General features: G+C 37.6%; 2 protein-coding genes across 4 annotated transcripts in view; one reads left to right on the top strand and one right to left on the bottom strand.

Moving 5' to 3' along the window:
* Positions 1–255: 255 nt before the first annotated feature.
* On the top strand, positions 256–9175 carry METTL21C (methyltransferase 21C, AARS1 lysine). Its single transcript, XM_063337219.1, has 6 exons — positions 256–274; positions 681–734; positions 4759–4922; positions 6243–6385; positions 7958–8075; positions 8366–9175. Exons 3-6 carry the CDS (start codon positions 4769–4771, stop codon positions 8758–8760), a joined length of 810 nt encoding a protein of 269 aa, XP_063193289.1. The 5' UTR covers positions 256–274; positions 681–734; positions 4759–4768; the 3' UTR covers positions 8761–9175.
* The window catches only part of TPP2 (tripeptidyl peptidase 2), a 56883-nt gene continuing 46507 nt past the window's right edge, over positions 6962–17337 (bottom strand). For all 3 annotated transcript variants that reach the window (XM_063337182.1, XM_063337201.1, XM_063337192.1), the window contains 2 exons: positions 10685–10804; positions 6962–10032 (listed from right to left, as the gene is read on the bottom strand). In XM_063337182.1, the coding sequence (XP_063193252.1) occupies positions 9943–10032; positions 10685–10804 (210 nt within the window). In that variant the 3' untranslated portion in view covers positions 6962–9942. The remainder of the gene's footprint in view (positions 10033–10684; positions 10805–17337) is intronic.

The following is a 17337-nucleotide window of genomic DNA, read 5'->3' as shown; positions in this document are numbered from 1 at the left end:
AGAGGAGGTTGGAGGAAGCCGAGATTTTATTCCTGAAGGGTGGCACGCTTGGGACTTGAAAGCCCGAGAGCGTTTTCATTTTGTACTGCAAATGTGAAAGAGTTTAGTGTAACATAGTAAGTTCTTTGAGCACTGCCGGGTAATGTTACTCTAAATAGCCTGCGATCCCACTGGTCGGAGCCGAGCGTTGTTCCTTCCAGGTGCATGCCTGTATAAAAACCTCTGGAGCGTGCATCCGCCCACGGGGAACTTCCAGCGCCCTCTGTCACAGCAGGTACCAGACAGCTGCCCAGCTAACCTCGGCTCGGGTGCTTTTGTGCTCTCTGCTAACTAACGAAGGAATGCGCTTGGCTGAATTCTTGTATTTCTTACAGCTGCATTAGGCAACGAAATCCAGCCTTCCTAACCCCGACTAATTTGCAAGGAGTGGCTAGCATCGCTGGGTTTCAGTATTTGGATGCATTTATTTACCTTGTGGACTCAAATATCACATGGGTTTACTATAGTGATGTTTCTAGCACTGACCTTTCCTTTATTTCCTAGCATTTGTATTCATCTTTTTTTTTTTTTTAAATTATTATTTATTTAGTGCATGAGAACATGAGAAAATTGCATGAGCTCTAAGAAACACAGATGTTTGCGTACGGTATGAATGTATAGCTAAGCCCTATCTCCCAAAGAACAGACTGCAATTGCATTTCCCATGTGGACGAATGGAATCGGCTCTTGCCCAGGTAACTCAGACTAAACCAGACCCCGCCATGTAAATTTGTGCAGAGGTGAGAGAAACACATTTCAGCAAAGCTGTGTTTGCAGCCAAAGACCCAGTGACACAGTGCTGCTCACTAACCCACTTTTATTTCTGGCCATGTAGCCTGATTTGAAAAGCTCTTTCCAAGCAATGGATTTAGGAAGTTTAAGAGGCACAAGATTTATTCTTAGAGGGGATAAACTGTTACCTTAAGGTTTATCATCATCTTACAGTTTGCCCTTCAGTGTTTAAGTACCTTGTTAATTTTATGTGGCGTTCTCAAATAGCTACAGTTTTGTGAATTATTCCTTCTTCCTTAGGTTCTGAAGAAATCAAATGTTATTTCGTAAGTTGTTTTTTCCACAACAGTTTAAGAGTGTTAATGAAGTCAATATGGGTTTAAAAACTTTGAAAAGCACAGAATTTAATGATGATTTCCCTTCAGAATCATTTTGCAAAGAAATCAGCTGTTAACATGGCGAAAGAGACAATGCCTTCAAAGGGGACGGATTTTGGTTACGATATTAGTACATTAAACCAAAATGCTTTTAGAGATATAGCATTTTCAGTGAAACATGGATCAGAAAAATGTCAAAATAGTAAGAAGTGTCAGTATTTACATTTCTAGAAGCACAACAGCAACTTGAACATATTACACATGGGGTACGTAATAATGCAAACACCCCCTATTTGCAAATAGCTTAATACCCACTTGTGTCTGTAGTCTTCAGGTACAGTTTGTCATTTAAAATGATAAAATAAAGCTGTGCATCATTAAGGCCAAGATGCTAACATACTTGAATTCTTGAAATTGTAAGACTAAATCTGACCTGTAGTTTGCAGCTAAAAAAAAATGCCTTTTTATTCGTTTATGAAATATATCATTAGCAGTTATGGCAGTAGGCTATATATATATTAAAAAAACCCCAACCCAAAATCAGTAACACCTTTCTATTTTGCAAAAACTACACCTTTGAAAATATATTATCTAGACTAATTATATTATTATCTAGAAGCCTCAGCCACAAACCAGAGACCAGTGTATTGGGTGACATACAAATGCAAAGTGCGTAATCTTTACCCCCTAGTTTACCGCCTAAGAACTTGGGCAACTGATGGACATAAGGACCACACCAGTCTCACCACAGTACCAGTGTAACCACTAGGTGTCTTTTAGACCTCCAGATCATTTTAAGAAGGGATTTAATAAAAACAAACCTTATGAAGAACGACTGAGGGAGCTGGGGTTGTTTAGCCTGGAGAAGAGGAGGCTGAGGGGAGACCTTATCAGCCTCTACAACTACCTGAAAGGAGGTTGTAGAGAGATGGGGGCTGACCTCTTCTCCCTGGTGACAAGTGACAGGACGAGAGGAAATGGGTTCAAGTTATGTCAGGGGAGGTTTAGATTAGATATTAGGAGACATTTTTTCACTGAAAGGGTTATTAAACATTGGAATAGGCTGCCCAGGGAGGTGGTGGATTCACCATCCCTGGAGGTGTTTAAAAAAAGGGTAGATGGGGCACTGAGGGACATGGTTTAGAAGTGGCTCTTGTCAGGGTAGGCTAAAGGTTGGACTCGATGATCTTAAAGGTCCCTTCCAACCTCAACAATTCTATGATTCTATGATTCTATGAAAAACAACAAAGCACATTTCTAAATATTTAAGCAGACTCCTCATTTGGAGGAGCTCAAAGGACAAAGCATGAGAAAACACAGCAATTTTTATTCTGGTAATGTAATGTAACATGTCTAATTTAATTCAGAATTCAGTCTGTACTGAATGAGCGACAATAGGGTGTATATATCATGATCAGAGATTCAACTGTATTTACTGCAAGTACTTGACAATGAATCATATTTACTAAGCTTGTTTCCAAGCTATTTTGTGGGATTCACTAGTATGCATAGCCAACTGAAATTTTGACCTATTGCAGTAAGAACTTATTTAAGCCAAGTGAAAAATAACAAAGGATCATTTTTTACCCAAACTGACAAGTTAAACAGTTTACTCATTAAATAAGCCTTTCTGTCTTTTACATAAAAGGGTATGGGACAACGCAAAGTTTCCCCTTCCTTTGTAATTTCAGGATTGGCCTTTCATTTAAGTAGTACAGATTTCATGCTATAAGAGCCTTATCAAATAAAAACAAAAGCCAAAACCAAACTTTGAAAAATGTAGTGCTTTGCATGTTTAAATGTGAAATGTTCAGACAACTGGGTGTTCAAGTAAGTGTTTTCTGCCCGTAGCCATCACCAGTTCTGACATTCTTCTCTTTTCATTACACAAGTCTTAATATATTTTCCCAGAGATTTCCTAAAGCGTTAAAACAAAACCAGATTTTATTCTAGCTCAAGATATGAAAAAGAGGCATTGCTGAAACTTGAAGTATACTTTTCATCACATGAGATTGCACAGAAACCATTTGCTGTTGTAAGGAATCACACTTTCAGGTGTGAAACACGAACATGGATGGATGCATTCATTCTTATGCCAAAGAACACTGTAACTGCAGCATCATCACTAGTCTCTTGCCTACCATCATCATATCTCCAATTATACACAAATGGTGCATAGCCAGAACCTGTTACCAGCTAGACGGAGGCCCTCTGATGAAAAAAAACCAACAACAACAAAAAAAAAATCTGCAAAGATCAGTTTACTTTAAAGCACTCTCTTTTCTGAAACAGTACAAAATCACTGCCACGACTGAACAGGTGCAGTGCTAGAGGAGTTAGAACACAAATCCTGTCCTTGTGAATAAACAGGGTAGCAATAAGGAATATATCAGGTATCAGTAAAACTGCAATGGTGTCGCTATCATGTGTGCAAATACACCACCCACACAAGTCAGCAGTCACTCTGCCCCTTAAAAAACTACCTGCAGGCGCTGCTGAACCTCCCAGCGGCTGCCAAACCTCTCCTTCTGGCCAGGATATCTAGAACAGCCTCCTGCAGCATGATGCAACCCAAATTACACAACACTTTCTCTGCCATGCACGTGGCTGGAGAGAGCAAATATGCTTTCTCAAAAATTAGCAGAATTAAGGCCAATGACGGATAAAACTGTAGCATGCTCCAGACATCATATGTGGGAAGGGTGAAGTCGTACAGCCTCTGGCCAGAGCAAGTTATGAACCAATATTTTCTCTTTATACATGTATATATATATATGTGTGTGTGTATATCTATGTATCACACACACACAGAGATAGGTGCCATCAGTGAAGAAAACTCTAGTTAAGCAAAAAGCTTCACTGGCGTTATTTCTCCCCAGGCAAATTTCGATCCAGTCCCACTCCTGCTTTTGCTGCTTGTTAGCTGGTACCAAGCAGTTCCTTCTGATGCTGGGAGCTGCCCTATACACTGAAGATGCACAGTCATTCGTAACAGACACCCAGGTCTCCGAAAAAGCTTACCGATCCAAGCTTCTCGCTGCAATTATTTCCTGACCGCAATCTGCACGCTCTGCAGTTCACTACATTTCAGGGTAATTCAGTTAAGCCGTTCTGCAGGAAAAGGCAGAGAAGAGAAGGCAACTGTATACAAGGAGACAAAAATCAAGAGCACTGGCTGCAGTAAGTTAGCCAGTTTTATCGCAGGAGTGCCAAGCCCAGAGTTCTTTGGGAAACAGCAAATTAAACAGATAAAAAGTCATAGACATTAAAAGACAGTTCATCTTTGTCAGATGTTGCTTCAACCGATAGAGCACCATGCAAACAGCTCACTTTTCAGACTGATTCGTGGCATCAATTTAGTGACATAATGCTAAGATTTTGCATAAATGATAAAATAATAAACATGATAAACTAGATAAAAATAAAACCTCTTTCTGGTGATGCAATAATACTATAAGTGCTCGCAGCAATGTCCAGTGGAGCGGGGATGTCACATTGAAAATATCCCAAAACTAAAGCCCACCCAGACTACTCACTGTCTTCTTCCAGTCATATCTCAAAGTGCGTGCCCGCAAGCTCTTACAACATTATTTTTTCCCTTCCATTTCAGCGCTTTTGCCATGATCTCTGCACAGCAGGCACCCTTCCCCAACAAAATTCAAAAAGTAATGGAGCACCCAAGTAAGGAAGAAGAAACCTGTGAAGAGCAGTATGAGGCTGAAAACTGCACTTGCAGCTCCGCGTGTGCATCATCAACAGCAGAATCTGGCTCAGGTTTAATCCAATTTAAATACTGCAATTGCCATGGCACGCTAACATTTCATACTTTCATTTTTCTTGGTCTTCAAGTAGTAGATGTCACCGTCTCACTTTTCCTTTTGATCTTTATTTCCCCCCCCACACCATTTCCCCTTATGTTTGCATTTAGCATCAGACCAAATTCTACAAAAAGGACTATCTCTATAATTAAGATGTATGCTTACAGAGGTCTCCGGATTTTATTTAGACATCCAGGAGTTATTTCTCAATTACAATCAGAGATATGATTATAATATGCATTAATTGGGCTGGCACTGTTGAAGCTGTGGTATGACAAATTTCAACAGGCTAAATTGCTCAAACGCCTACCAAGGATTCCAGGCAGACATCAATTCAAATCCATGCAAGCCAGGGCAAAATTTTTCTTTGCAGTTCAAGTTAGTTTTGCATCATCTACGCATATCCTGCTACCAGGCTTCCGACAACAGTAGAGTCATTCAGAACAATGTCCTTTTTTTCAGTGACGGGCAACAGACAGAAGCTGGAACACAGGAAGTTCCATCTGAACATGAGGAAAAACTTCCTTCCTTTGAGGGTGTCAGAGCACTGGAACAGGCTGCCCAGAGAGGTGGTGGAGTCTCCGTCTCTGGAGACATTCAAAACCTGCCTGGAGACATTCCTGTGCAACCTGCTCTGGGTGACCCTGCTCTGGCAGGGGGGTTGGACTAGATCATCTCCAGAGGTCCCTTCCAACCCCTACCATTCTGTCCTTCAGTATACGTCAACATATGCTTAAAGAGTACCTTACAACCCTCTTGTGGAAGAATGGTTAAAAAAACAGCCGCTAAAAAGAGCTAGGTTTTCTTCAACATAAGAGGTAAATCCTACATCCTTCTTTAGTAAAAAGAAGCTTAATGTTCTAGATCTGTTGGCCCGACAAATGAAAACTACAGCGCACACACCCTGGCACGGCACACTCTGGCATAACATGAACTACAGCATACCCTGAAACACAGGCTGACTTGGTCCTGAAAGTCTTCTAGCTGTTATTAGCAGAGTTACATATTTGGATTAGTAGATTTTTCTAAAAGACTCATTTCTATCTGTAAATTGCGAACACTCAGAATGGCAGGAAATGACCATAGCTCTTTTCACTCCCCATCCAGCCAGATTGTCCCACTGCTGGTCATCAACCAGTCTCAAAGCTGATGGCCTGAGAGTTTTTTCTAGTCCCTGTGCCTACATACTATCATCACAAAACACTTTTTACCCTTTAACAAATTGCATATAAACACCGATGGATAAAAATACAAACTGTGCCTTTTTCTCACGCAGATTCACCAGTAATTCTTAAAATACTACAGAACTGGGTTCCTAGAGTTTCGCACTACTTTGATAAAGAGCACTACACGTACGTAGGCCACCAGATCGTCATTCACGAGTCCATAGAACACTTTGGAGCCGTGGTGTGGCCGGGGGTAAGTATGTGGTACGGTACCCAGAAAGCGGACACGACAGAAGAGCAAACCATGACAATGGCACACAAATACTAAGGAAGCTTTCTCAGATAACACTTCTGACAGCGGAGACTTCTCTATGCAGAACGATGTTTTGAAGTACTTCAGCAGAAAGCTTTGCCTTATCCTAATTTGACAGCTCATGCCAAAAGAACTGCAGCACCTAAATATTTGTAAACTGGATGCAGATATTGAAAAAAAAAAATTAAGAAGGGGAACTCGGGAAGAAGTGTTCAGCTTCTTCCATATTTCCAATCAGTCACTGCTGGTAAGCAAACAGTCAGCAGTACTAAAAGGAGGCTGGAAAAGAAAATTGCAAGAGATTAAAAGCAGCATATTTAATTGTTCTAAACTCATTTACTTAAAGAACAGGCTGGAACAGTTCCATTGCAATAAGGAAAACCAAACTCGCAAACAGTTCTTCTTCAGTCTTTGCCTCTCCTGCTCTTAAAACCGGAAGTTTATGTGGACTGAGAGAATTGCCTTTGAGGGAAGAGAGGGTCAACTGATAAAGACATGAAAATTAGGATTTCAAAATTTTTCAGATCCGCATTTATTGAAAAAGCTCACAGAAAATGGCAGACAATTTCAAAACAATAGAGAAAAAGAAAGCGTATGGGTGGGTGAAACAGTATCTCATTTTGAAATGTCAGATCATCAGTTCTCACGTTAATCAGGTGCCAGAATGCAGACGGTAAAACTTTCCAAGAAAATCGAGAGGTGGTACAAATTGGACTGGTGATTTGTTAGCTGTTAGCTTTCCAGAGCAGGTAGCCAGTGTTGCATTATGAAAAGCACAAGAGTTAAAACAGTACCAGTAACACAACTCTAAAGAGGAGAAGCAAAGTGGGGAAGTCAATTTCTTTGGCATCGGTTTATGTTGTTTATAAACAGCCGATTTATATTCTATTGATAAGATCTTTACAAAAGTCTGATAAGCAATACTTCCACACAGCCATACAGTGCAGTTGTTGGGGGTTTTTTGTTTCCTTTTTTGTTTTTGTTTTTTTTTTTTTTTTCCTTAAAGTTTATACTATTATCAGTAGACAAGTGTTGAATTGGTAAATAACAGGTTTTCAATATTTCCTTTGCAAACCCCCCCGCCGCAAAAATTGGTTTTCAAAAAAATCTTTGCTGAAATCTGAATCCACTTTATGACAGTGACAATAAACCATAACATTTATGATAATAAACCGGAACATTACTTTTTACATGTTGTTAAACAAACCTGTTTGCTGTTCTGACTGCATGATTTACATCTAAACATTGCCTATCCTGAGCTCTCAGAGGATTCACAGAGTACAGAAGTACGCACCAAATCCACATCCCATAAACCTAAAACTAAAAATAAGCTCTTTAATTTTTTTTTATATAAAAAACAGGACACATCACGATTCTTTCCATATTACATTTTTATGTTACAGCCTTTAGTGTTTTTCATTTTATAAAAAACCAAACCTGTATAAAAACATCTAATGAATTTTTGTGCAACTTACCTGTTACCCTCTTATGGATATGCATTAACTGTTTTAGGCACTGGCTTTATCTCAATATCTGGAATCAAATCAAGAACAATTCAACCTCAAAGACAAAAAAGTTTTGGAAATTGGCGCTGGAACAGGCTTGGTTTCCATTGTGGCCTGTATCTTAGGTTAGTAAATTCATATTTCCTTTTAGATTTCTTGTGAAAGGTGATCTAGATCTGCCACTGTCACCTTAAGGCAATGAAGCAACAGTTGAAATAAACTTTGTTTGTCACCGCTTTTTAAAAAAAATCATAGTTATTGTAAAATACCTTTTTATTAATAAAGCAACTACCCTAGTTATTGGTGAGGGGGAAGCTGGGGAAGCTATGCAGGTAGAGGTTTTTTTTTTTTTAAATATGTATATATATGTTCAACTACATACCTATGAATTGAAACAAAATCATGTTTTCTTTAGGAGCTTATGTTACAGCTACGGATTTGCCTGAAGTTCTTGAGAATCTCTCATATAATATTTCAAGAAATACGCAAAACATGAATATGCACAAACCTGAAGTGCGAAAACTGGTATGGGGAGAAGGCCTCAATGAAGACTTCCCTGTATCAACTTACCATTATGATTTCATACTAGCAACTGATGTTGTATACCACCATGCAGCTTTGGACCCCCTGCTAGCAACAATGGTGTATTTTTGTAAGCCAGGAACAGTATTACTATGGGCAAATAAATTCAGATTCAGTACAGACTATGAATTTTTGGAAAAACTCTGCAATATGTTTAAGACAACCATTCTAGCAGAATTTCCAGAATCAAATGTCAAGCTGCTTAAAGCCACAGTAAGAGAGAATTAAAGAGAAAACTGTTACTAATTTCATTTACTGGCAGCACCTTACAGTTTGGAATGTTTTGCAGCATTACAGTGCACCTTCTGTGCATTTATGTTTGTAAAGTTGCAGTTGTATCTGAGTTTTCCATTACAAGTTACGAAAAACCTGGCAAGACAAATGACATAGCAATTTGTCTCTGGCTGATACAAACGACCTGTTCAAACAGACCAATTTCACTCCACTGATGGAACAATGTTAGTAGCAATAGTTAGTAAAAAGGCTTTAACAGAAAGCATTGATCTTCTGGGCTGCACTGAACTTCTGTTGTTTGTGAGGGGTTTTCTTTCAGCAAGTTTCATTTATGTACTCTTTCAGAAACCAATACAATTTTTAGCTTAATTATTTGTTTTTATTAATTATAAAATAATCTTTTAAAGTATCAGAGTGCACATGGTGTTTTTTGATCTTCAACTTTGCACATTTATTCTGCTGTGGTTTACATTTTTAACATTATTAAACATATATGTATAGCTTTACAATACCTGATTAAGATTTAACTGTCTGGCACTTTTATACATGTATCAGCCTGTCCTGATACTCAGCTTCCCATGGATGTTTGAGTTTGCCTGAAATCACTCCAAAATGAAGATTTACAAGAGCACCTGTGCATCAGCAATTCCAAGTTACATATTGTAACAGTTTGAGAGGTTGAATTTTTCTTTAAAAAAAAATTAAATGTAAACTCTTGCAAACAATACAGGTAATGATGTCCCATTACTTTAGTCTAATAAATAAGATTTTAGCTACTCTTGAAGTAGCTTTAAGGCCTTCATACAATTGAAATTAAGATCAGACATGTTAAAATTCAGTTTACTGTAAAAAATACAGAGCTTTTACAGGTTTGCAGTTAAAAGTAACAGTTAAGAACCTAACATGCATGCAGTAAGCCTTTCCAGCCTAATTCCAAATCCTTGGTGTTGGCAGTTCTGGCACATCCATTGCCAGCAATGGGATGCACAATAAGGAAACTCCCTGATGACAGGAGTCAGGCTAACAGGTATTAAGCTGTACCCAGGTGCCTTTACTGATAAATACACACAATTTAATAGTCAGCATTCAGTAACGAAAACATGCGTTCCATGTCAAACTTATCTTTTCCTATCCTGCCCCATATAAAATCACTTTAAGTTTACAACTGTTGGTTTTCTAGAATACACAATAATCAGGTGGATACATGACTGGAAGCCAATTTTCAGTAAAAGTTGCACAATGAGTCCATCCAAGCAACTTCATTAGCTGAAGAAAAAAAGCAAACATTAAAAAAAATAATTAGAAGCTCTAGGGTCTTATTCTTTTAAAAATCTGAATCCTTCCAACAAACACTGCATTGATATCAACATCTTACTAAAGACATCTACTATCAGAAAGGTAACAGACTGGAGAACTGGCAATCTTTGAATTACTTAGTCCTGAAAGGGGAAAAAGAAAACCATTCTACACGGTCTACAGTCTTTCAATTCAATGCATAATCATTTTGTCCTAGGAGTTACAGTAATTCCCATTAATTCTCGACCTACATTCTACTAGCAATAGTTGTGATTAATAATAGTAACAATAACAGCGGTTAAACAGCAACATAATGTGATTTTAAATATGCAAAAGATCTTTGGCTAAGTTGTCTCTACTTCCTTTATGCCCCACAGTAAGTTTCAGAAAGTAAAACTGCTAAAAATAACAATTACTCACAAGCTTGCTATTCTAGAAAAAGGAAGAAATAGTCACTATTAAAAATGGAGGCCAAGCCACACAAGCCTGGATAAAGTTAAAATGTTAAGTTTAGCGGGTTCTACAACGTAAAAGGTATCAAGAATTCAAGACGACTTACATCTTACTTTTGAAAGCTTACTCAGCATGAGCATAGCCCATTACTTTATCAAATACACCTTACCTGAATGCAGTTTTTCAAGTTGTCCTTTGTTGGCTTCTCTTCTGCAAGTTTTGTGGCAAACTTGAGACCTCTCCCATACATTTTATTTACCAATGCATGCTTATAGGCAAAAGTCAAAACCTACAATGTGAAAAACAAAACCAAATTAGATCGTTTAATATAATCTTACAAGGCTTAGCAAATAATAGCAGATTCTGTTCAGGTAGCAGAAGTGATTTAAAGTAAAACATTTACAAAAGATAGCTTGCATTTTTCTTTGGAGTAAAACAGATGATTCACAGTAGCAGTTATAAACATTGAACTTCCTAGAGACTACTTCTGACTTCAGAACACCTTATGTAACACAGACGTCACTATTATAATTTTTATGCATCACATTTCTAGTTTCTTTGGATTTTCATTCTCTAGAGGCAACTGTATGGTATAAACAAAAAAATAAAATCAAGAACTAGGCAGGTATCTCAGAAACAAAGACCCAGTTGAGAGTTTTGATTCCTAGGAAGTCACAAACTTACTGCAGAAACAAGTGTGAACATACACAGTGAATGATATACACACACACGCAGAGAAATGCACATAATTATGAACAAGCAATGAAGACCGGTAAGCAATGAAGACAAGCCTCAGGTTTTGGGTCAGCTTCTCAACATTGGTAATTTATTAAGAAGAGATTATAAAAAAGCTTCCTCTTAATAATGCTAATTCTAAAGAGACAGTTTACAATACTTGTCAATGCTATAACTAACATGTGCAAATGAATGTGTCTACTTAACAGCTAATGTAAAATAAATCAGGTTCGTAACACCCAAACACTGACAGCGTTCAGGGTTTTGCAAAACTGTTCATACCACTTCACCCGTTACAGCACTAAGAATTAGTGCAATCAAGACATCATTTCATATATTCCCTTTGGAACACTCATAGTAAACTGCTTTTTAATTTTTTTTTTACTGAAGCAGCAAAGCAGACACAGCAGCAAAGTTAGGGAATATGGTGGTGTTTCTGTTGTTGGCAAAGTTTATGAAATCTCATATTAAGAGTTTGTTATTAATTTCCCCTCACTCATTACAATTATTTTTCATTTCCTTTGACTTCTCCAACAAAAGTTACATTTTCTCAATGTCCACTTAAAATGTCCCATTAAGAAAAACTAACAAAAACACTCCAAGGATATTCAGAAATAAATATTTTGCTTTACAGCAAAAAATATATTAATATTTTTAAAGAATATAAACATTAAGGAATCCAAGAGCCCAATCCTGCAAGGACTGAAGAACCTGCCTGATTTTAGCTGCCTGAACACTTCCATTGAATGTTAATCGCACACACAAATCTTTGCAGGATCAACACTTAAAAGACTGAGCTAAAAAAGAAATAACAAGCTTAGTTATCAAGCAACTACAGGTGTAATTTTGAAGCTCTGAAGTATATGCCAAGCACTCAGAGATGCTCATTCTTCTGTCTTCAAGTACTTATTTTGTTGCGTTGAAGTATTCACTTAAGCTGTTGTAGCTTAAAAACACACACATATATGCAACAATGAGCATACAGCACCATTCACATATAGATTTTCCAAATATTGCTATTGGAAAAATACTTTGCATGCTGCATTCTCAATCCAATTATTTTGGATATTTTCCTAAAGCAAAACACATTAGCAAACACTTCTGAATAACTGCTTGGTGGATCCATTAGCAGACTTAGTTGGTTAAAGTAAACTTAAAAAAATAAAAATTCCCTTCTGTAAAAGATGGTAGAATCACAAAACAAAAAACCAAAACAAAATCAAATGAAAAATGCATTGGAGCTCTCAGCAAATATAACATATTGGAAGCTAACCAGAAATAATGTCACTGCTCTATTAAGAAAGCTCTTACCTGACCCTCTAAGTTTTGAATGGTTATTGAACATCAGTGATAAAGGCAGGAGGAAAGCCACTTGACAGCATTTCTTTCGTAACAGGGCTTCCTAGAGTTTTTGTGGCAAGAAAACAAAGCATTTTACGAAACACCCTTGCTCTGGCTAAATAAAAGTTTGGGTACTTCTAAATGAGAAAAAAGTTCTCTGCTGGACCCAAAGGTTGAAAACCATGCTCCAAGAGCTCTTGATAAAAGACAATAATTTCTGTCTTAGTGCTTGGAAAAAACCCTAATCAACTGCATACAGGTTAAGTAAAACTACTAAAAGTTCATTAGCACTTCAGAAGTTAAGAATAATGCATGAGATGCTTTCAAATCAGAATAGGTTTACAAGCAAAAAATGTTAGATAAGAAATAATACTTCAAAACTTGTACACATATTGGTCAAATTAAGCCTTATAATTAAAATACTGCAAGCTTTACAATATCACAGAAGTGAAGTTTATGACTCCTTGATATGTGTAAACCAAATGTAAACTGGAATGCTATTAAGATGTAACAGTAACAGAGAAAACAGCTGCTATCTGAATGTATAACAGCAGCGAATAAACCCACTTGTAGTACCTAAAAGCAGTTGCTAGATGAATTAATAGGAATGAATTCTAAGTATTTGGTACTATTTAATAATTTCAATAAATATAATTAAGGCTAGCTTTTACGGAACAAGTGATATGGCCCAGGAATTGGCCAAAAAGCAATAAACAAAGGGTAATAAGAAAAGGCAAAGCGTCCTTCTAGGATAGTAATTATTGTTAGAGAGATACTTTATTCCCCAAGCTCATGGCCTCTAACAAAGTGTGCTAAAAGCCAGACCCATGAACATGGTTGGATGGCTAATTAGCCTAAATAGGCCTAATTAGCTGGCTAGCTTGCCATCAGCTATGTAAAGATGCATATTTAGGACAGTAAAATGCTAAAACGATCTCTCAAGACATCTGCAGGGCTGAAGTGCTTAAAAGCCTGAAAACATTCTTTTTATAAAGAACACTTTTTGAGTCCAGCCACACTAAACTACTTAACAGAACTTTTCTAGTATCCACATACTGATACCTATGAAAACAGACTTGTATAATCAGTTACTTCATTATCTAAACAGTTGATTAAAATGTATCTACATTTACAAATAATTAAAATACTAGGTTAAGCAATACAACCTATAGGTAACACACTCCAACCACTTGTAGGAACACTGAAGTTGTAACGTTTATAATTACCAGCAAACAAGTTTTTTCAGCTTCATATACATCTATAGTAATAAACTAAGGTTTCTTAGCTATGTTGATTCCTCTCTGCTCTATCAACTGTCCTATTACAAATAAAAACAATATTCATATAAAAAAATTGACTCATGTTATTTTTAAGAGGGGGGGGGGTTAAGTGAATCAAGTATCCAGCAACAAGTTCTTGGCAGTGACTGAATACGATCGGCTGGAAGAGACAGCTGCATCTGACAGTGCAGACAGTAATATGAAAGACAATCCAGGCTAAAGATGTTTAAAAGACAGGATGGAAAGGTCTGGGCCTTTTATTTGTTTTTAAACTTATTTTTAAACATGACTTTTTGCTTATGTCCAATAGCTACTTTAAAGGTTGAGGGGCATTTAAATTCTACGGATGAGTCACTCCCAGTAACAAACAGGCAACATCCTACTACTCTCCTGTACCAGTTTTGTTTAAAACTGGGGATTTTGGCCTACATATTTTAAAGCTGTGTTCTAGGTAAAAGAAAAATTGACAACCTACATTCTATTACTAAAAACCCTAAAGCACTATCACAAATGTTTTTGCATAATCAAACAAATGCCTGCTGCACTGAGCTCTCCCAACTGGAGTTGATTTGAAATGCTTTTGTGTACACCGAGGACATAAATATTTTCTTTCATGTTTCATTTAAAATAAACCTTCAGTGACAAGTGATCTAACAAGAAAGTGCAAATAAATGCACTTGCTATCAAGAGTCAGCACCTGCTTCCCTACATACTTGCTACAATATGGGGATAAGCACAATACTTCAATGGAAAACAGGCAATTCAATGGAACTCAGGAATGCCCTGTGGCAACACCTGCAGAGGACAGGTGAAACAAGTGATGCTACTTGGTTTACTAGAGGGTGAGCAGAAACACACAGAAAAGTAATGATGTTCCCAACTCATCTTCAAAAACAACATAAAAGGAAACACGGTCTCTCCGTGTTTTCAAAAATTTACTTCGCCTTTCAATTATTGACATCTGGTTGAACTTTGATTACAGGAAGCTCAGAAGTAAAACCACTTTGTTTCTATCTAAAGCCATATATATACTTGAATGATCAGCGCAGTAGTCAAGGGCCTTATTTCCAGCCTTTCTCAGCCAGTTGTTCCATCTTTCAAATGTCAATGCCACAAAGCCACATCCACACAAAGGAACAGCTCCAGGTTTTCGTTTCCAACAAAGTGCTTTAGAATAAGCTGGCTGCCTCTTGAGGACTCTCATTTGAAGGACATTCACACAAGGTCTATCCCTGATTCTACATTACAACTCCACTTTACCCTTCCTTCATCCAAACCTCCTCTATTCCCCACAAGGCAAATGAGTCATGCAAAGTTAGGTGAGAGCGCCAAGTCAGAACACTTCATTTTATCAATCCGGTCTAAGTCAGTCCAGAGTAGCACCACAGAAAGGCCATAATTTGTTTTCTACCAGGGTGAATTTTGCCAAACATAAGTCAGCTGGACTGAAGAACATAATCAATGCTTTTGCCCCTACCCTAGCAAAAATACTTGTTCCTGTCACAGAATCTGTTTTGAAGCTTTAAACTCTACTTCACAAAATTAAGTCCTCAACGTTGTTCCTAATCTCCCCATCTCAAAGGAAGCACACTACATGAACAGTACAGTTCCCGTCAAATGGTCAAATCTCCAAATTTTCCTCTAACAATCTGCAAAATAAAGTTATTTGCACTAAGTTAGTAAATTTGTTTTTAAAATAGCAAAATAATCTGGAAGTACAAGTACAGCATATTGCATGCAACACCGAAGTGGAGATTTATACAACTTTTTTTTCCAAGCAGACAGAAGAAGCTGCAAAGGAGGAAGACCAAAGGCCACTGCAGATATTTAAAATGTTCTACAGGTCCATCTCTAGAGCAGAAGACACTTATTTTTATGCAAACAGGAAGCTGAGAAAGTTTTAAACACAATCCCACTTACAAAACTTGTCAGCCTTTATGAATAAAAATGAATGAATACTGATGAGACAGCTTGAATGTAAGATGCAGTTTAGCAGAGGTGGGTGGAATGAAGGAATTGTAAAGTATTAAGTTAATTTTTGAAGAAAAGTTACAGCCCGTGACACACGTGTACAGCTATTCTCACAGTTTACAACAAAGACAGTAGGAATATAATTGTAATTTTTTTTCTTATGCTTTTTTGTGTCAGGCCGTATGGTAATTATGTAATCTTAGTCATTCATATGGACCCTTAAAAAAGCTAAATAAAGCATAATTGGATCCTCATCATATGTTTATGGTTTTGAATGACCAAAGAACATTCTATCATTGGCTGGAAACCGTACTGCTAACAACTGAAACAGCTGGTCTGAACATTGTAATTCTTAACTACAACCAGTTTTTAAGAAAACTACTAGATGAAGATGACACCTGTTAGTAAAGGAAATGAAAGAATATGAACAGCAGCAAGCATGAAGCTTCTAGGAAGCAATAAAGGAAAAATAAAGTTGTTTTTTCTCAACTGAAAATAACTGCTTTCACCTAACCCTTTTCTCCAAACCTGTTATCAGGGAAAAATCATTAAAATGCTCTACTATCTCCTTTCAAAGCAAAATTCCCAATCCCATCAAGGCCCAAGACACATTACCCCCACTCCTCATCCCTTTCAAAGAGCTTTCAGAAAAAGAAAAACTCAAAAGTATAAATGTGAACGACTAAAAGTCTCAGTTCCAATAATCATATGAAAGCTTTAAGTAGCAGCAGATATTTCTTTCCCTTCAAAACTTTTTTTTTTTTAATCTGTAGGTGCTGCAGGGATTAGAATTACTGAGCAGTACCACAGGAGAGATGAGAGGATACATCCATCATGACATCTTTAGACACATTAAACTGATAGCTAGAAAAACTAACAGTACATCATTACTGACCAACATACATGCTCCTAGATCACAGAAAGCATGAAGAAAACTACATTAGTGAGCTACATAAACTACTTGCCAAGCAGTCACTGAAGCACACGATGACTGAAGGCAGAAGGCAGCTCTGGAGGTTGTCTACTCCAAGACCCCTGTTCAAAGCAGGGCTGCCTGTAACAGGTTATCCTGGATCACGTCTGATTAAGTTTCAACTACCTCCAAGGACTGAGACTTCACCACCTCTCCAGGCAACCTATTGTAGTGTTTAACTACCCTCACAGTAAAAGACCTCAAACACCACCCCCCTTCCTCTGCCCAAACAAAACACTAACTTTTTCTTAAGTAGAAGTTCCTGTGTTTTAGTTTGTGCGCACTGTCTCTTGTCAGGCCAGTAGGAAGCACTAGGAAGAACCTGGCTCCATCTTCTTTGCTCCCCCCATCATGTATCTATATACACAGACAAAATCTCTTTGAACTTTCTCTTCTCCAGGGTGAATAATCTCAGCCTCTCCTCATACGACAGATGCTCCAGTCCCTTAATCGTCATTGTGGCCCTCGCAGTACTACCTATACTAGTAATCATAATTGTACTGATATAGGGCAATTTGTGAG

Source organism: Chroicocephalus ridibundus, chromosome 1 (assembly GCF_963924245.1).
Source record: "Chroicocephalus ridibundus chromosome 1, bChrRid1.1, whole genome shotgun sequence".
Taxonomy (NCBI): domain Eukaryota; kingdom Metazoa; phylum Chordata; class Aves; order Charadriiformes; family Laridae; genus Chroicocephalus; species Chroicocephalus ridibundus.
The sequence above is the reverse complement of the archived record's forward strand: the minus strand, read 5'-3'. Positions and strand labels throughout refer to the sequence as shown.

Bases quoted from the DNA above. Each gene is read 5' to 3' on its own strand.
- METTL21C (XM_063337219.1), top strand. From the start codon at position 4,769: ATGATCTCTGCACAGCAGGCACCCTTCCCCAACAAAATTCAAAAAGTA. The intron at 4,923-6,242 runs GTTTAATCCAAT...TTTCTCACGCAG, and splicing joins AACAGCAGAATCTGGCTCAG to ATTCACCAGTAATTCTTAAA. The intron at 8,076-8,365 runs GTTAGTAAATTC...TGTTTTCTTTAG, and splicing joins CATTGTGGCCTGTATCTTAG to GAGCTTATGTTACAGCTACG.